General features: G+C 39.9%; 1 protein-coding gene across 1 annotated transcript; it reads right to left on the bottom strand.

Moving 5' to 3' along the window:
• Positions 1-548: 548 nt before the first annotated feature.
• Positions 549-20,881, bottom strand: inpp5l (inositol polyphosphate-5-phosphatase L). The gene is made up of 16 exons (XM_037778362.1): positions 20,327-20,881; positions 14,237-14,278; positions 13,724-13,824; positions 12,725-12,812; positions 9,465-9,528; positions 8,738-8,841; positions 8,396-8,448; positions 6,937-7,056; positions 5,948-6,032; positions 5,747-5,842; positions 5,588-5,662; positions 5,221-5,294; positions 5,016-5,127; positions 3,643-3,711; positions 3,497-3,556; positions 549-2,537 (listed from the first exon to the last, which is right to left on the bottom strand). The coding sequence occupies exons 1-15, from the start codon at positions 20,384-20,386 to the stop codon at positions 3,515-3,517; spliced, it is 1,185 nt and encodes a 394-aa protein (XP_037634290.1). The 5' UTR covers positions 20,387-20,881; the 3' UTR covers positions 549-2,537; positions 3,497-3,514.
• Positions 20,882-21,423: the final 542 nt, after the last annotated feature.

Here is a 21,423-nt window from a genome sequence, read left to right as displayed (position 1 = left end):
AAGTCAGAATTAGTGAGATTTTGCCATCTTCGTGTCAAACTAAAAAATTAAATAATAAAAGTAATCTTGTAGGACACCTGACTCTTTTTCCATTAACAGCGGGCTAGATGTTGCATGCAGGACTTTTCAGTAACAGCGAGCTAGATGTTGCATGCAGGACTTTCCAGTAACAGCGGGCTAGCTGTGGCATGCAGGACTTTCCAGTAACAGCGGGCTAGCTGTGGCATGCAGGACTTCCAAGTAACAGCAGGCAAACTGTGGCATGCAGGACTTCCAAGTAACAGCAGGCAAACTGTGGCATGCAGGAGTTTACGCAACCATACCGGTTTATCAGTTTCATGAGGGAAGTAACATACATGCTCACGTCTTTCACGTCTTTCACGTCTTTCACGTCTTTCACGTAGCATTTACTGTAAAGCCGTGACTGGGGTTGTTCCCAAAGGCCAAAGTTTCAGCCAAAGCTGTCAAAAATCTGTCTCAAAAATCCCCACCATGTGTTGCAACACATATAGAGTTCTGGTAAAGCCTATAAATAACAATGCAACACATTTATGAGAGTAATATTTTATTTACAAAAGTGAAATATGACAATGATGTAGTGTTTGACCAGAGTTAATCTAAATGTAATAATACTGGCCTTATAATGAACTCGCCTCCCATGACTGGTCAACAGCGAACTGCTACAAGTTTATTACTAACAAACTCTTCAACCTACACAAACATTTGCATCACTGACTCTTAACTTAATCTTGTTATGGCGAGGCTTCAGTCCCGCTGTACAAATGTGACTGACAGTCCAAACTTCATATGTGAATTTATGCATGAAAAGTATTTTTGCATGAACATAGAGAGCGTACTCTTCCACCAAGCTGCGTAAGACAAAAGAAGCTCCACAAGACACACAAACAATTCAAATACGTGACAGCTGGGATTGGATGAAAGTGACGAACGACAAACATATTTTAAATTCTTTCAATTAGTCATTATTAAAGCCAGATTAAAAAAAAACATCTAACATCAAAAAACATTACTTGTGCTACACAATAAGACTATGAATTAACAAAACAAAATAAAACCAGTGCCTTCTGTGTTGTGTGTGGGTGCACACATGTGTATATACAGGAGTTCGTGAAGCCTTAAGCACAGTTAGAAGTAAACACGCGAGGCCTACGTTATAATTCTTTTGGCAATGGAATAAGGTCGATGCCAACCAGAGTAGAAAAGATTCCCGCGCAGACAAACAGTAAAGAAAACTTTCTCTGAGCGAGGACGGCTAAAATCGAAAAATTGAGAACTGCTGAGTTATAGCTTGTGGAAAAAAGCACTTGGTATTATTGACGTACAGTTTAGAAAAACAGCAAAAGAATGATACTTTAAATTCAACAGGGTGAAACACTGCTGCTGTGTTATATTCATAAATTCAGCTCCCACAGCATTCATAAACAGCTGTAGTCGGTTGGTTGTTGCTTTAAAATGTTATTGTCCACTGTCTAGTGTCATTTATCAAAAATCAATTCTGGGAATGACTTTGCTAAAGATATGAGTGACACAGTGACGCAGTCAAAGCTGCTGTGAGAAAAGTAGCTACAAGTATGAAAAACAAGTCAGTAAGATATCCTTCATAAATGATATTTTATCTACGGAGGGCATCTAACTAAACCGTCATGTCTACAGGAAACTGAGATAGCAGCATTCCTCCAACTGTGGTAGAAAATCTTGCTTGCAGTGGGAGTAAACAACTTTACAAAAAAAAAAAATACCGGAACTAAAAACATTGTGAAATACAAAATAAAACTAGACACATAGTCAGTAGGACTGGTCCAATGATTGATATTAAAAGATCCCATATTTTTTAGTTTTCATTATTATTAGTGGCTCATAATAAGGTTTAGCTAAACATTACTTATTAACAGCAGTTTCACGATACTGGATTCTGATTCAACTGCTAATTTAAAATCTATTGAAGTTCAGTTGCTACAAAGTGGCCTGACTGACTGAAGATTTCATAAATTATTTAGGGCCAATAAGGAACGAGAACATTTGTGATGCCTCGGCTGGGGTTTGTCCGACACTGCCTGTAAGAAAAAGGCATATTTAAAAAAAAAAAAAAAAAATGCAACTACAATCAGAAAAGAATGTTTTGCATACACATCCATGTAAAAGGGGGCTGGTCCACAGTCACACACTGCAGTCTTCACACCATAGTTTTGTCTCAAGCAGGAACATCCTCGGTGACGCTCAGCTTTCATGTCGGGGGACTTGAGAGTGAGTGGATAATCTGGAAAACCGCATCAGAAATCCACAACGGCTGCTGATAAATCTGTGCTCGTGTCACTCGGGGCCAGTATGCGGCAGTGAAACGGTCATATGTGAGACACCGGTGATGTGAGGAAGGGGTTTTCACAGCCGGCACTACCTGTGTCGAGACCCGCTGCTGGCTGATGATCGGTGGGTTTGTGGCGGGTAACCATCATGCTGATTATTACCCTCTGGTACTGATGCTGTGGCAGGGCTGTGAGGACGGTGCGGTTATTGACCTGCAGCAGACACACAGATCATATATCATGTACCAACAGAAGCAAAAATATAGGAATGAGATTAGATATAGGACTCTATTCAACCAGTGTACAAATTCTTCTTTCCTCTCCCAGTATTTCACAGTGCAGGATACAGTGGGTGGGGACAAAATATCTTGCTGACGGGGATTATAAAAACTGTCTACCCTATTATATGGTTATTAATACCAAGTCAGAGCCCAGTGAAAGCCATTCAAAGCTCCTCCCTTTAGAAATGAGGCCAACCAATCCCATCCGTTATGTAACTTCTCTATTTATCCATCTCTATTTACACCGTATGCATTGTAAATAAAATGTAAGATGTCTCTCTTTACTGGTAAAACATAGCCTGAGAAATACAGAGTTACTGCTGTCTCAAAATGTCAAACACAAAAGGGAAAAGCGGGCTGGTTGCAGCATCTTCTAAGTCCCTTCATTGCGTGGACTCATTATTTTGCAGCCTTCTGAAGAAGGACCCTCATGAAAAAGCAGTCCATCCCTAAAAAAATACATTTAAACGGCAGCAAAACAAAAATCATGGCCGTAAAAATGCCAATACGCTGTCCGGCACGATGCATGTCTCTCCGGCCGATCATCCAGGTGGTAATTAATGAAAAGCGGCCCAGCAATGCACTTAGCGTGTGGCCACAGTGACAGTGGAGAGGATTCAATAGACATAGATCAGTGAAAGGTGCTGATCGCTTGTGGTCCTACCACGCTGGACACAAAGGAGCGCCCGTGTCCCGCAGGCACTTCATCTTAGTTCATATCCCGACTCCAATGGGCCAGCCTGGATTATGGCTCTCTGGGGAGCCGGAGCAAGATTACTGTGATCGCTCTCACACACACACACACACACACACGCTGAATCTTCTCCTCTGGAATCACCACATGCACTTCAACATGCTGTACAGTACAAACTCACTGGCACATGTTCTTACCATTGAGAAGGATCCGAGTCAATGGTCATTTGTCTTCAGTGAGAAGAACAAGAAAACGGGCTAGAAGAAAAACACACCAGAGTTACTCTACATGGCTGGTTTGCTTGCCTGCACAATATACAGCACTATTCTATTTCAACTGTTACCTTATGGTCTCCCATACAGACATTAGGGCCCACTGTGTTGTAAACAACGCTCTTCTCCCCGTCATCTCCCTGAAAGGATGAATGAACTTTTAGAAACAAAGGACATTAAATTTGACCTAAAATAATTTATAGATTTAATGTGAAATATAACTTCTTTTAGTTAAAATGTCACAATTTTATGTCATCTGCATGGTCGAGTACTGTTAAATGTTGGACTACATGATAAATAATGACAAGACCGAAACATTATGTTCAAACCAGAGCCATATTGCACGTATCAGATCTATAGTGTATTCACTGTATTCATACCTCCAGCTGGCCATTCTGCCCATTTATTTGGCGACCCTAATAAAATCGGGAATTATAAATATTCCATATTTCATGCTGTATATAATCTGTACATTAATCTTCACTTTACTGCTTTTTTGCTTTCTGGTTAGATGCTAAACTGCATTTTGTTGTCTCAGTACCTGTACTCTGGAAGGGACACTAATAGTAAATATTACACTTCAGTAGCTAGCTTTTGTTACAGTGAAATAATGTTTGATGTTACATTTTACGTCCTCATTCTTTTAATACTTGGACAAACTAGCTCTACACTTCAATGCAAGAACAATACGGTTTCTTTATTTTCACGTCTTCTATGTGGATCATTAACTTATGAGGATGCTGACTTATTGCCGCTGACGCACAGCTTTAGCCTCAGCCTCACAGACAACACAGTCTCATCATGTATGTAGCCATTAAGTGCATATTAAAAAAGAGAATCAGCTGGAAACACTAAAAAGCCAGAGACAACATTTTCAACCAACTCATAAAGCTAGCGTTAGCTTAATTAGTTAGCTAGTTACAGCTGACAATTGACGGTCACCGGCTACAGATAAGAAGCTTTTGTCTTTCACCGTCTGAAATAAAGGACTCATTGTTTTGAAAATAATGATCTATTCTTGGCTGTAAATCTGTCACCGTTATTGCAACGTGCTGTGAGAGAAGCTTGACGTAGCAACAGTAACTAAGGGGTACAGGGCTTAGAGAGAGGTTTGGGATTTAAAGATATTGACGCTTCATTGGACAAATAACGCACTCGCTAATGATACAACCTATGGTTAGCTTTTAAGATAAATGACACTAATCTTGTAATCAACTCGCTTGCCATGTGAGAATGCAAAATATTGTTTGAACAATGGTGTTAGAAAAGAAAGGTCCCATAGCCACTTAGCCTTATCTGACAACAAATAACCGATTAGGAAGTTGCAATCCTGTATTAAACTGTGTATATATAAAGCTTTTACCAGAGAATATATTCTGCACTTTGGGTGGAAAGTTATGAATTTCAGCTTGAAATATAATGATAGTTGCATTGACTGACTGACCCTGTGGATGAATTCTTGGGCAGTGTGTGCCATGAGGATGCGATCACACCAGGCAGGACAGCGAGTGTTCATGTACTGGGTCGGTTTAGTGTACTCTTCACTGTAGGGGTAGCTGAGAGAGAGAGAGAGAGAAACACAGAGAATGTATTTTAGGCATACCAACAGAGTTTATACACAGTATGTTTGCAGCATTAAGCTTGGTTACCTGGGTGGAAACTTGATGTCCTCTTCCCCAATGACATCATGAAAGGCTGCAACTTCTTTGTCGTACTTCAATAGCTGAGGGATAGAGGCCATTACTGATAAGCTCTACAGGAAACCTCAACACATTAAAAACAAGCGGGATGTGAGTGAGTGCATCTTAAGCGCGGGTGAAATGCCAGTTTACTGTCAAAGTTATCACGGCTTTGTTTACCTCCGAGCTTTTGTCATTCATACGACTATGTATTTCCGCTGATAGGGTCTAATCTTAAATCTGGGAAGAAGTGTCAGATTGTTGCTAAGCAGCCTGTTGTTTACTAGTTTATAGTCGCAGCTCATGGGGTCAGTGTGGGTGAAAGTTGAGGACTCACTGCTTTGCCGTTGTCCTCCCTGAAAACTGCCTGGTGCAGGTAGGCAAACAGCTTCTCCTCAATGTGGAGCAGCACCTGCGGGTGAAACGAAAACAGGTGAAGTGAAAGCAGCACTGAAAAATAAAAAGTCAGTTGTCTTAACGGAACCGGTTTAATCACCTGGTGGTCGTTGTCTTTTTCTTCGCAGATGATCTTCTCCACTTCGTTACTGCTGTCCTTCTTCACCGTCTGCACGTCTGCCGAATTGGACAGATGCTGCTCACAGAAACACAAACACAAGGAAGAGCCTATGTCAAAACACCAGGCTAATACACGTCCTCATCACCTGAGCTTCGGGAGAAAAAGTGTTGTGTTACATACCTGGACCAGACTAAGTGTGTCCAGGCGGAAGTTGAAATCTCCAAAGAGGAGAAAAGGCAGCGGAGTGTAGCGGCTGTCTGATATCCTGGAAGGAAATAGCACTGTCAGTCTTTTTTCTCTTACTGTATGAGTGTGTATAAATTCACATGAATATGATAATAACTTCAGAATAGCTCATTCAAAGGTCAGAGTTTAAGTAAATTCATGAAATATCCTGTTTACATGATGATATTAGCCAAGACTGTGAGAAAACATACTCCATTCATGGCGGTCATTCAGTCAAGCAAGGAGTCTTAAATAATCCTTTTCTTGGAGTATCTATTTGTATCCGGGTGAGAATAGTCACACGACAGCTATTCGGCTATTTACACCCACACAAGTTGAATAGGCTACTTAATTTAATAATAGTTAATTAGCTGAAAGGCTTTCTGCCAGAATGATTTAGTAGTAGTAGTAATAATATAAAGAGCGTCATAAAAGTACTGATATAAAGAGCAACAAAGCATGTACAGGGACTAGGTTGTGTGGTGGATGAATAGGTCAAACTCAGGACTTACACCAAAGCGGCCAGTGTTAAGAGTCTTGTGACAAGCCTATTTTTACACTTAGTTTTCTGTTTTTTTTTTCATTTTCAGTTTTCAGTTGCAGTGTGGTTAGGTTTAGGCAACAAAACTACATGGTTAGGGTTAGGAAAAATATACATACAGTACATATACACATACAGTTTCAAATGTGTGCCCCGGTTGAGTGCCAATAGCATTGTTTGCTATGGACATCTGGGTGTTGGCTCTGCCATGCTATACAGTTGGTTGTAAATAGCCACATTGGCTATTCCACCCCGGGTGCAAATAGTATTGTTAGCTACTGACACCTGGGTGCTATAATAGCATCTGCCTTGTTTTTATAGTTCTAACTTTGTGAGTGTTTGCCGTTATCTTGTGCATTTTACAGTCATGTTTTTCATAGTTGTGTACAGCTGGAAATCCGACCTGTTGACGACGTATCTGAGAGCGTTTTTGCGGTTGGCTGTGTAAATGGATGGACTGGAGTTGCAGGCAATGAGGTTGGAGGCATCGTGGAACAGGTGGACATTGACCAGGTCCAGACCTCTGTAAAGGAAACAGGAAACAATTAGATAACTATGTGCGAGTGTGCCAACGTCGGGTGTCACTTATGAGGAGCTTTCTTATCAGCGAGTGCGCTCGTGTTAATGCGGAGTCCACAAACAAGCACATTTGTCTTTTGTGCTGAGCGTTCGCCCCTTTTCTTTGGCTGTCACGGGAAAACAATTAATGTGCATCCAACAAAGGAGCCGGGTTGACTCACAGCGTGATGTTGTTGCACACAGATTGTGGGCTCCTTTTGTTATTATCCCCCAGGTGACAACACAGCAGAGCAAATAGTGACTACAGTTTCCAGAAAACACTGGCAGCTGTAGCAGCAGATCTATCGTGGTTTGTTTCAGGGCCATATTTAGCTTCATTTACTTCAATTCAGTGGTTTCAAAACATACATTATATATATATATATATATACATATATATATATTTACATATAGATATACACATTATATCTATATATATATATATACAGTATATATATATATACAGTATATACAGTGTATATATATATATATATATATATCATATACAGTATATGATGATGAATGTGTTCACAGTCCTGTAACATTCAGCATATGATCTGGGTCGGCAGCAGGGCACCTTGCTGCTTCGGCTACGTATAAATGTAAAATAGATGATCGTTTTTAATTGGACTGTTTAGTTGCCAAACTAAATGAATGTACCAAGGTTGAGTCCTTACCGCAGGGGCCCGGGGTTCCAATCCAACCCGCGGCCCTTTGCTGCATGGTATCCCCTCTCTCTCCCACTTTCATAACTATCACTGTCACTATCAAATAAAGGCAAAAAGCCAAAAAAAAAATCTAAAAAACAACAGCAAAAAAAACCATCCACAATACACACTGAGTGTGAGCCACTGAAGGAGCACTGAGTAATTGTTTCTGAATGTGGTGGGCGCTCACTAAAATCGCAGGTCATACACACCAAAATAATAAACTAAAAAGACGCTAAAATGCTGTGGAGAGCTGATTTGAACTGCAGAATTGTGTCAATACAAAAAATATTAATAAAATGCTGCTTTAGACTTTTAAAAAACAGTTTTGAAGAAAAACTAATTCCTATATCTAAAAGTAAGGTGTGAATATTATTATATTGTATTGGCACTAGTAGTGGAACATATCTAACAACACCCAACCCTTCTCGGAAAAACATACTCCCTTTTTTTTTATGGCAGACGAATCATTCACGGCTTGGCATCCATTGCTTCATTTCTTATAACAACAACTGGATTTCACAGAAGTCAACACACCAACCAAAAGTGAAAGTGAGTTGAGTCCAAGGTTGACTGAGGTTAGTGCACGGTACGTACTGGTTGTGTATGATCCAGCGGGTCCTCATGAAGCCCTTTCTGGACCACTTGAACTGCAACAGAGACAAATTAGAGCGAGTCACTAAACAGCAGTGAGCCGTGTCTTTAGAGGGCCAAACTGATAATTATTGATTCTTTCACATAATTTGTCTCATCTCCCTGTCAGAGCCTGCAGACAGCCCCTACAGCCCCAGTAGACTCATTTGTCCCAACATCTCCCTTTGGCCCTCACGTGCCCCTCCCCACACCTGCACACACACACACACACACACACACACACACACACACACACACATACAAATGTAAGCTTACACAGATGCACACTCATGCATACATACTCACATCAGGCCAGAAATTCTTTGGGAATTTTTCTTTCTCCACCGTGGTGACCCCGTCCATAGAGCCCACGTGCTTGTTCTGTCCCGACACTGCTTTAAAATCCTTAACTGTGAGGGGGAGAGAGAGACAGAGGGTGTGGAGGGGGAGTGACATGTAAAAGAGTGAGAAAACATGCAAACAGCAATCAATAAACTGGTGTTAACCTCATCAGAGCGGCATACGTGATGAGGGGATCTATAAGCGAGCCATTAGACTGTGTTTGGTGAACAACAATCGGTTTGGGGCCACACAGCGAGTGGCAGCTGCGGGATGTTTATGGTTCTTCCATAAGCTTTTCTGAGGAGCTTTTTCACGCCTAACGTGACTGGACTATGCAGCAGCAAAATAACAGCTCCACTTTAAATTCAGGTTCTTTGCAAAATATCTGACCGGGAGGGGTGGGCCATAAAACTGTCATTATACAAAGAGAAATGTCCTGAAATTCTTGATATTAAAAAGAATTACAAGAACGTTGCCAATCATATGCAACATTACTCCATTGAAGGTGTGAGCCATTTATGAGCCATTAGCAAAACAGTACGGGATGCAAGAGGAGGGGTTTGTGTTGAGAGAACTAAAATGATCAAAATTTTTTTCCAAGGACAAAGCAATATGAATACATCACCAGCTGACGAATAGTAAAACAACAACAATCAATGCAGACGTCATGCATAAGGAGTAAAGTTTTTACCATTAAAATCATACTGATAGATGTTTTTCAGTGTCTTGTGGATGAAGTAGATGCTCCCCAAAGCCTGCAGAGAGAGAAATAAAGGACAGAAGTGTAACAATTAGGGCTCCAACTAACGACTATTTTCACTGTTGATTAATCTGTTGATTATTTTTCTTGAGTAATTGATTAGTCGTTTGGTCTATAAAATGTCAGAAAATGGTGAAAAATGTCGATCAGTGTTCCCCAAAGCCCAAGATGACGTCCTCAAATGTCTTGTTTTGTCCACAACTCAAAGATATTCAGTTTACTGTCACAGAAGAGTAAAGAAACCAGAAAATATTCACATTTAATAAGCTGGAGTCAGAGAATTTTGACTTTTTTTCTTAAAAAATTACTCAAACTGATTAATGAATTATCAAAATAGTTGGCGATAAATTTAAAAGTTGACAACTGATCGAATAATCGATTAATTGTTGCAACAATTAATAGTTATAACATGTAAAATCGGTTTCAGGTTAACCATAAACATCACAAATGTGCAGTTTTGACAGTTTTCAGCTGTGATAAAGGTCTTAGAAATTCATACTGAAATTACACTTTTAATGTTGTTGCAGACGCCTTTAGCTTCAGACATTTGCTGAAAAGAACACACATTTTAGTCCAGCAAAAATGCCTGAAAATGTGCCTTACATATTCCCAGTTTCAATATTGCAGAATTAAACTTTATAAAACTATAATATTTGAGCTTTTTAAAAAGGAACACTTGAGCTCTGTCTGAACCATTTAGGGTGGTCTCACAACAGCGACGCACAATGAAACCTAAACATCAAAATCATCAACTGGACCTCAGAGATGATGAATTGAATTGTTCATTTCCCCATCATGTGAGCCTTGTATTGAACGACCCACAGTATATTGTTACTCTTCCAAAGACACATGAAACTTTAAAGAATAGAGACGTTCAAAGTGAACACGTAACTGCACAACATATCCACAAACTGCCCCCCCCACTCTCCCCCTCATACACACACTTCAGCACCCAATCATCCCTGACATGGGGCTGACAATTTTTAATGTACTAACTGCCTGCTCCACTGATCTGATTAATCATGCCCTGTGAGATCAATAAAGACAGAAAATTAAAACAATTTAAAAGGTATTAAGCAGTAGGCCTGCTGTCTGCCAGCGCCGCTGCTGTGACTGGGGGCCGAAGAAAAATCAGCCGGCACTCGGAGGGCTCGGGGCGTGACGGACCGCTGTACGACCCCCCCCACACACACAAACATCCAGTCGTAGCATGAGAGATCTCTCCCTGAAGAGATCATTTATCTTCGGTGCCAAAGTCATCCTCGTTTAATAAAATGGAGGTGTCTCCGTGGTCGGCTCCAGTGAGCGGCAATTAGTGGCCAACTTGTCCAAACTAAGGTTCGAGTCAGGGAGTTATTTGACCGAGTCTGATAGGGTTGTTCACTCCCTGCTCAAACTAATAGAATGTTTCTGAGAAGCAAGTTCAAAAACGGTCATTTCATTTAACAATTAGATGAAAATTAAGGCTATATTCTGATCATTAGCTCATAAAAAATGAAATTTGTCCAAGTTTATGTTGGATCAGTGATAATATCATGTTTAAACAGTACTGCAAAGTACACACACACACTCAGATACACATTCTCCTCCACATACTCCGCCAAACACCTATCTTCATCAATCAGGTTTGTGCACAGTTTAATAAAAAAATATTGACTTACAAGTGATTTTTTATCAAAACACCATTTGTACTGGGAATGCATGCAAGTCTGCCCCCTCTGCTCCTGCAGCCCCTCTGAAAGGAGAACCCCCCAAACTCTCTCTTGGCCGTATAACTGATGATCCGCAGCCAGGGGGAAACAAATTGAAAATCAATGCAGGTGGCACCGACGAAATGAGAATGAGGCATTAGGAGGGGTGGGTGGGTGGGGAGGGGGGCTGAAACCCTCTCAGGGCAAACAGTGGAGGGTGCGAACACTCGAGCGCAGGGGAAACTTAGTCCCAGCTGTCTTCCATCCCCACCCCCCCTCACACTTTATTTATCGTGCACAAATGGGCTGGGATCAATAGTTTTAATCTAGAGTTAAATGTATTGACTTTGGCCTGTCTCCCCCCCCCCTCACCTGGCCATTGACTTTCTCCTTTTTACTTCACACACCTTCAGTCTACAGATGCAGCCGTTGACCCCTACTGTCAGACGCCCAGTGTGGGGGGATCACGTGGGAGGAGTAAGGGTTAATAGTTTAAGAAATACTCAGCCACTTTTCTCAACCTGGGAGGTGTTACTCACAACCTGTGCAGAATTTCAGACAAACTAAACCTGACAAACCCCGTTACGAGCAACTCCGAACACCGTTCAATCCCAAGGAAAAAGACTTGCGAGAAAAACTTGCTGGTGCTGTGTGAGGTCGCTTAAAGAAGAAGTAAGAAATGGCTTTCACGACAGATGTGGAGATCGAAGCTGAGCCCATGAGCCCGAGCACTGCAGCGTCCCGCCAGGCGCTGAAGAGCACCAGGTCAGACTTCATCTACAGAGACAGACTCTGGGTTCAGCGATAGATGACGATAAGAGCTGCAAGTGGCGTCACGAATAACTTAACAAACCTGACTTTAAGAATCTCTTCCGTTTTGGCATCATGTAACTAACTACGACATTGTTTCATACTATATCTTTGAGATCTAACTCACTTTCATGTTTGTGAACATGTCTGAGATTGTGCGGTGGCCCTTGATGGATGAAACCCAACCCATAAACACAAATGCACAACAAATCATATAATGAAAAGTACGGCAAATATGCACTGATGCTTCTGATAGTGAACGATGTGACGTGGTTTTCTCTTATCTTCATCACAAAGGGAAAACTCTTCCATCGAAAACATCCCACGATAGCCTTCGCACTTATATAAAACTTCTTTATAAAATGTTAACTTTTTTTTCTAGTATAATTTGCTTTAAGGTGAGATTTTACGCTGATATCACTGATGATATTTTTCACTTCAGTTTTTTTTTTTGTCTTTTGCAAAAAGAAATCTAATAATGTACAAAATATAATAAATTATATTGTACAAATGCTCCATTAGGGTCTACAAATTCATTCCTAAAGCGTTGACCAACAGTAACCAGCTCCTGCTTTTCACTCACCAGCACCAGCATTGTACATCCAATGCCTTCATCTCCCTCTGAGCACTAACATGGAGGAGGACCCCATCTAGTGGAAGTACGTGTGAACTACTCTGTGTGTTTCTCACCGTGAAGCTGTCTTCTGCTTGAAACTGGTTGTCCACATAGATGCAGACTCTGTCAAAGTCTTTCATTTCCTCACTGGACTCAATGCTCCTGGGAACCACAGAGCACGACAGAGCTTTCATTAGATTAGGCACAGAGTAAAATGTTTGTTCCCTTTGATGATGATGATGATGATGATGATGTAGAACTGAAGCGATTAGTGGAATGATTATGTAAAATGTGTTACTACGATCTTTTATTTATAGATCAATTTCTCTCTGGAATAATTTGCCTCAAAGTCTCTGCTGCATTGTAAGTAAATCAACGTTTAAAAAGAAACTTTAAATTTGATCTAAGACTTTAATTTGTTTGCTGTGGTAGCGTTTGTATGTTTGTTTTGTTTGGTTTGCTATCTTAGGTGTACTATTTGTAAGTTTTATCTGTAATTTGTTATTTCTAAGGTTTTTATTTGTGTATTTGTATGGTATGGTTTGTTTTTGTATGTGCTTAATGTGGACCCCAGGATGATTAGCTGGTTGCTATGGCACTAATGGGGATCCTTAATAAAATCAAAGGAAATTAATTGGCAAGAATTGTGATAGTCAATTAATTTTAAAGTCATTTACTAAGCATAATTGTAATTGTAATTGTAATAACTTAAGTGGTTCTAGCTTCTCAAATGTGAATGTCTGTTGATTTTCTTAATCTTCTGTGATTTTTAACTGAATATCTTTGGGTTGGTGGTCAAAACAAGCTATCTATACTAGGTCTTTGGGAAACTGTGATGGGCATTTTTTTCTCTGTTTTCTTTAAATTGTTTAGACCAAACTGACTATCAGAGAAATTACTCTGGCAGATTAGTCAATAATGAAAATAATTGTTAGTTGCTGCCCTATTTGAATACAAGAAGGAGAGAGGACTTTCATTTTTTTAACAGTTGTGATAATATCAAACACATGGTGAAGGACTAGCATGAATTCACTGAACAACATGGATTGTGAGTAGCACATTATTAGTCCTACCTAAAGAAGTTTTCGGCTTGGCCCATGTTGGCCATGTAGTCCTTCCCTCCCACCTCCTGGAAGTGCAGGGCGATGAACTGCGGCTTGTGGCTGTGGATCGTCTGTAACAAAGCAGCACAAACAGGTCATAGTCTAGAGGTTTTTACATTACAGAGTAATGAGGAGTGAAGGGGCTGCTCAACACTGTGTGTCTCAGGATGAAGTGAACTATCCTTTAGGGGTGAGGTGGAGATTTTCTGTGATTGAATTTGTAGTGTGGCTATGTTATCAGTGACCGTGCTGATACACAGTATCTGTTTTCCAGAGGAACATGGAGCTGTTGTGTATGTTGGGATGTCATTGTAATGATGCCGGAAGCCTATAAAAGTGGGCCAGAGCCAACAAAGATTTTATTTGCTTCAACTGAACTAGACTGTCCATAAAATGTAAGAGAGAAATATGTGACACTGCCAGTGATGAGTGGAAATACTAAATGTAAATTATTAATGCAAGATCCAGGAGGCCCAAACTTACCTTGTACAATTCTTGTAACCATTCATTTTGAATTTCACCCAACTATAAAATGAAAAAGAGAAAAAACATCAATGCATGCAATCTTTCTTGAAGAATTGGTCTAAAATCAAATACTTCATTTGTTTTTGGGCCACCTGGGGGCAGTGCAACGAGCTGTAAATACAGAACTGACATATTATCACCTTATCAAGGCCTATAGAAAGGCCGCTGGGTCACGGACGGACATGGGTCTTGGGGTATGGGGTATGACACATGCGCAGTGTGACTGATGCTGCGGTCGTGCGTTGCGATTGGCTCAATTTCGGCGAGTGCAGGCCAGATTTTACTGCGCATGTGTTATACCCCCAAAGATATGATGCGTTGATGACACGTGATTCAGCCTCCTTTCCATAGGCTTTGCATCATACAGACACAGAGCAACATTAGCATTCATTTGTGTGCCAATGCCTATTTTTTGATATTGGCACACATTTTATAATTTATAGCCATTGTCTCCACTCAACATTTCCTTATCCTCACAACATTTCTGTTCCTCTTCACATTTCCTTTTTCTCATTTCAACTTTTCTTTCTGAAAGGACTGTGTAGCTAGCTAGGTTACCAGACAACAGTAGTAGTTAAACAGACTAGCCATTGCACACAACGTTATTATACATAAACCGTGCTGCATACTGCTGTAACACCACTGTATAATACAGTATATAGTACAAAACTGTATAAATATACTGAAGCTAAATAATTTAGCTGACAAGCTAACGTTAACAAAGTTAGCGAGCTGATGCTACTTGAAAGTTCACAGACATCATGCTTCTATCCTCACAACGTGATCTTCATCTTCAAGTGCACTTAGTGACAAACCAGTGGGTTTGTCAATCTGAGCGACTCCTTTCACACATATTAATTTAAAATAAAATAATTGATTAGAGAAGCTTTAATTATGAAGTTTCCTTTCAACTGCACAAAATGAGTCAGTTTTAATGTTTTATAGAATGCTACCCTACGGGATATACAAAAACAAATCATTAATTTACCAAAAAAAATCATCATAGCTTCTGGCTTTAAAATCACATTGCCAGCTAACACACTGGTCAAATGGAATTCAGGAAGTCGTTAATCAATGAAAGGAAAGACTCTGAGCTATAATTAACTCCCAGCAGGTTAAAACAAACAATAAAGTCTGTCTGGAAATATTATCCAGTGTGTTCCAGGATGTAGTGTCATTCAAGTGGAGCTGCACCTGTCGTAATCTGGCCACTGTCCACACATCCTCCCTGATGGCGTGTTTCATATTTCATGGCCACTTGACAGCTGATTATACTGTCAAACATGTATGAGGAAAGCATGCGGATAAATCCTCAAACAAAGCAATCTGTCAAACGAGGTTAGAGCTTATATAGCAGCCCTTTCCTTGTTTGGAAGAAACCCATTTACACTGTCTGTATAAAACCAGCACCATATTGCCTTGTGTACAGATAAACAGATAACAGATAAATAACTGAATTTATTTAATTGAATTTTATTATTTCCCCTCACATGCTAGGGAAAAATTAAATGTTACGCTCACAGTTACACTGATGGTAAATGCTTCTTCATTCTCATACCAGAGAATCCTCTCCGACTCTAAAACTGGCTTCTCTGGCTTTTTGAAGACTATAACTCGTAAATCAACAACTGCTCCTAAACTGTGGCATGCGAACATGTCCTTCCTTATACACCCGCTTCAAAGTTTTCCCATCGCAAGGTAATTTACAACCGTCTGCGACGCCAGGTGCGTTCATACTAGCTGAGGAATGGCTTTGCATAGTGCATTTGCATGGCGGTGTGGCAGGGGATGTGACTGCAGCTCAGCCATTATAACCTGAAGGACTCGTCTCACATCATTCTAGCTACTAACACAGTCATGAACACACCGACCCTGATTCATTCATATATAACTGTAATATATATATGTTTTAGAGTTACAGTTCATACAGCAATTATACTCGAGATGCTCATCACAAGTCAGAAAACCTCATCAAAAACTAGTGAAGGAAAACCTGAATCATTCCAGCAACAAAACAGTTTGTTTTTCCCCCCTGGGTGAGGCAACAAGACTGGGCACGATCAACAAGAGAGGCCTTAAGCAAGCTTCCACAGCAGCGCTGTTCCAAAGACAAGAGTTAGCTTTAATGAATCCAGCATGGCGATTAAGTTAAGGCTTTGTTGCTCTAAGCTGTCCAATGAAAATTGGCTGAAATGTGTTCCAACAACTGATGCTCTTACATGTTATAATTTGTCTGACGCCATTTGTATGCATAAAGGGAATGTGTGTGTAACAGTAACATCTATTCAATGTAACAGAGTCTACATAATCTCCGGGATACTGCTGTAGTGTGCCATAGAAATGTTACTGGTGGCACGAAGCAGCAGACTGTCGCACTGGCTAAACTGCTCCGACAGGATAGTCCCAGTGCTGTAAATCAATAGGATTTACGCTGTGATGTGCTTAAGGTCTTGCTCTTATCCCAAAGAGCAGGGTGAACGTTTAGGAGTGTTTATAGAAACAGGGGGGGCCTAAATCTGTAGAAAAGCTGAAGTCCCCCGGGGAAGATATTCATCTGTTTACATATCTCCCACAATGGGATCTAACATGTTTTCATTGGAGCCAGATCTGGCAACCGGAAACATGGTCCTGAGCCAAATTTCCATGAGCGTAAGAGCCCTCCTCCCTGCAAAAGTCTCCCTTTTGTCAGCCCAGCAGAGGCCAAGACTGAAAACCATTGAAGATAGAAGAGTTAAATTAAAGCCTTATCGTTTTAATACATTGTAAAAAGTGGTTATATGTTATTTATTTTTTTTTACAAAAATGTAAGAATAGGCTATAAACTATAACTTAGATAACATATATAGTCATATAGTGTTACCACTGGAGCCGATGATGTAAATGCCATACAGTATGATAAGGATACTGAGTAACACAGACCCTCCCTGTACTAACATCAGCAGTGATTTTCAACAGGGTAGTGAGGGGCCATTATGATTATGGGGGGCCACACCTGCAGAGGGTCCACATAGGACTAATTTATATAAAAAATTGGAGGGTGGCAGGGTTGGAAATTAGCACCAGCCACCAGCCAAATGCTGGTAAAACATGCAAGTGGCTGCTAGATTTGCTTCACTCACCAGCCCCAAAAAAACAATGGTAATCTATTGAGTGGCTGGTAGATTTTGGAATCCACCAACCACAGTGGCAGGTGAACAAAAAAGTAAATTTACAACCCTGGAGGTCAGGGTCTAATACTAATTTAGAGGGTCTGGAAGACCACTGTAGTGGCACACATACACACACACACACACACACACAAATACTGAATGACATGAGATGTCATGGATGTCCGGGCCAGGGTATATAATAAATGAAGACAAACTTATGTTAGTCCACTTAGATATACAGAAAATGTGGTCAACATGTAAGGTGTGCTGTTACAGGTCCAATAAGGTAAATATTACTTTTTTTTTACTCCAGTTAATTTTGGTCAATTAATTATGAATTGGGACCCCTTTTTATTCTGAATAATCCATGTTTTTTTTTTCAAAATCTTTACCTGCGTTATAAAAATCAGCGTCACGTGACCTGTACATAAAACCCTTGCAAAAATTAAAGGGACTATATGCAACTTTTAGAAAGTCCTTGTCATTAATGACACCAGTGGCCATTAAGTGAACTGCAGTCCGCATCCTGTTGCTCGTGCTCGCACTCCGTAGTAGGGATGTCACGAGAACCGATACTTCGGTACCAAGTCGATGCCAAAATTTTATAAAAAAGTGACGGTACTCTTTTTCTACAGTACCAAAGGTACCATACGATGCCTGTAATGGTCGTTGGTAGGGATGTGACAGTGAGGAAAATCTTCCCACTGGTTAATAAACTTGTGACAACACCGGTGTCACCGATTACACCGGACATTTTACAAGAAAAGATGACGGTCAATATGTGCAGAGCCTTGACTCTGATTTTTACTGTCGGGTGGCGGTGTGTCTGGCCTCTACGGTAACGGTTTTGCTGCGGGGCTCCACGGCGGGAGTCTACCTGGTGCCGCTGCACCGTGCACATCGGCTGTGACAGCTCCATCCACCTCGCGGCGATTACCTCATTAACGTTATGATTCCCTTAGCTTTGAGATAAACGTGAAATATTGACAAATAGGTGCGTTTGCTTTTCACTTCGACAACAACTCCTCTGCCTCCTGCTCCTACTACTCTGAGATGACGGACCAGATGCGTTCATGGTCAGTATGTGTGTGTCCGTCGTCTGATTATCGATTGATAACATGCCGCTGATACACCAAAATGGGTCAATTCTTTGTATTTATTACTTAAAGGCTACATGCCTCTGTTTTTTGTAATGTCCAAATGCTTTTAATAAAAGAATATGTGTTGAATTACATGGGATTTTAAATTTTTTTTTTTTTTACCGTGTTATTGAAATTGGTATCGAGAATCGTGGAAATTCACTGGTATTGGTAACGACTACTAGATTTCTGCTACCGTGACATCCCTACTCCGTAGCGATCATCCTGGGCATTGGCCAAAACAGTGACGTGACATTACATTACAGTAATATATCACCGTTAATGTCCAATCTTCATGTTACTAACTAGCTTGGCATTTGCAAATTACTTCATCAGCTTACATTACAAAGCAAAACCGTCCCGAGTCCTTTACATAGAAATCAGTCCACAGGATATTATGGGCAACCGAGAAAAATTGCTGAAAGTCTCAGTTTTTAAGTTACATTACAATCTCTGTTCACACAATGACAATACAAAGTGATTAATAAATGTAAATTGTTACATACAGTACCTTTGAGCAATCATTTTAAAGAGTAACATATAGGTTTAGGTTTTCATAGGGTCATAGGTCCTTTGTTTTGTCTACCTGTAGAGTATTTGGTGAACATTTCAATATGTTTTCATATAGGTGACCTTTCACTGTGTCACTGAATCTGATGGGTCACAGATTTCAGTGCAACACCGGCCTCTTACAGGTCTTACAGGATTAATAAATGTAAATTGTTACATACAGTACCTTTGAGCAATCATTTTAAAAGAGTTAGCTACATATAGGTTTAGGTTTTTTCGTTGGTCATGTTTTGTCTATACCTGTAGAGTATTTGGTGAACATTTCAATATGTTTGCATAGGTGACCTTTCACTGTGTCACTGAATCTGACGGGTCACAGATTTCAGTGCAACACCTACAGGTCACGTGATGCTTAAAACTTTCGCATCCCAACGGGTAATAAAAAATAATTATAATATAGCCTCAACTTAAGCTTTTCTTTCAATCAACTACAGCAGGATGAACACTAATTGAGCACGTTACTGACAGCCGACAAAAGAAACACGACTGAGTTAAGACAGTGATACAAAATACATGAATAAAGTAAAGTGACAGCCTGTCACTTTACTTTATTCATGTATATACAAACATAAATGGCAATACAAAATGATTAATAAATGTAAATTGTTACATATAGTACATTTGAACAATAACTTTAAAAGAGTTACATATAGGTTTAGGTTTTCCCTGCAGGGTCATAGGTCCTATGTTTTGTCTACCTGTAGAGTATTTGGTGAACATTTCAATATGTTTTCATATAGGTGACCTTTCAGTGTCACTGAATCTGACGGGTCACAGATTTCAGTGCAACACCTACAGGTCACGTGATGCTTAAAACGTTTGCATCCAACAGGTAAATAAATTATAATTATAATATATAGCCTAGATATCAACTTTAAGGTGAACACTATTAAGCAGGTTACTGACAGCTGACAAAAGAAACACGACTGAGTAAGACTATACAAAATACATGAATAAATTAAAGTGACAGGTCATTAGTAACCCTTGTAACACATAGCAACGAAGATGTAACATAGCAACGAAGATGTATACTAGCAGTCAAGGTAAAACTTATACCTCCTGCTCTCTCTCTCTCGACTCATTATTTCTCTGTCAGCCTACCTAACAGCATTAACGCTAATCCCCCTGGCAGCACGGCAATGTGGTGTAGTTTTAATGTTTAACTCACAACAAGTCAGCTAGCTACTTACATTGTCAAAGAGTGACCCGACATTTGCGGTGACGAGCAGCACATCAGTGAACGTTTCCATGTTAACGACCAACCAACCAACCGCCGTCAACCGTCACAAACAGCTCGAGGAAACTCCGTTATAGTGTCGCCAACTGATGCACGTGCAGGCCTTTTTCTAAATGATACTCTCTCGTGCAGCAGCAGCAGCTATATATATATAACGGCTTTAACGTGTGAGCTCAGAACAACATCTCCTCAGTGACGGTGCTGCTGCTCCTGTGCGTCGCTTCTTCTTCTTCTGGTCCAACTTGTTTGGTTATGGCGGGCTGTCGTATCAGGTCGTCGTCATAAGAAGTCGTAGCGGCGCTCACATCCATCGTCGAGGAGCCGAGGAAGTTGGTTTAATAAGCCGTGGGTTTCCGCCTCCTCTCGGTTAATTGGACTAGTGGCTTCTTAGCGGACTTAAAGCAGCATGAAGGGGAGGAGGAGGAGGAGGAGGAGGGGGTTCATCTGCTGCTGCTGCCTGACAGACGCTCTGATAACCGGACAGAGCAGTCTGTCAGCAGCGCTGCGTTATGAACTCCTGGTGCTCCGCCTCCAACCATTTACTGCCAGCTAGTCTTCCTTACGTTAACTTTACGTTCACTCCAATGTGTTAATTACCTCCTCTGAAGATCTGAACACTATTGATTTATTTATATTAACCCCTGGCATGTTTTGCGTTTTATGTTACTTTTTTAAATTTATTTTATTTTTGTTTGTTTTTATTTCATTATTTATATTTATATTTATATTTATTTATAATATATTTATAATATATATATGTTACTTTTGAAATTTATTTTATTTTTGTTTTTATTTTATTGTATTACATATATTTATATTTATTTATAATATATATATATATATATATATATATATATATATATATATATATATATATATATTACTTTTTAAATGTATTTTATTTTTGTTTGTTTTTATTTTATTATATTTATTTATATTTATTTATAATATATTTATATAATATATATTTATATATATTTATATAATATAAATAAATATATATATATATATATATATATTTCCTTTATATGTATTGTTTCCCTATGTGTT

Source organism: Sebastes umbrosus, chromosome 8, assembly GCF_015220745.1.
Source record: "Sebastes umbrosus isolate fSebUmb1 chromosome 8, fSebUmb1.pri, whole genome shotgun sequence".
In the NCBI taxonomy this organism is placed as follows: Eukaryota; Metazoa; Chordata; class Actinopteri; order Perciformes; family Sebastidae; genus Sebastes; species Sebastes umbrosus.
This window is presented reverse-complemented; position numbering and strand designations above follow the sequence as displayed.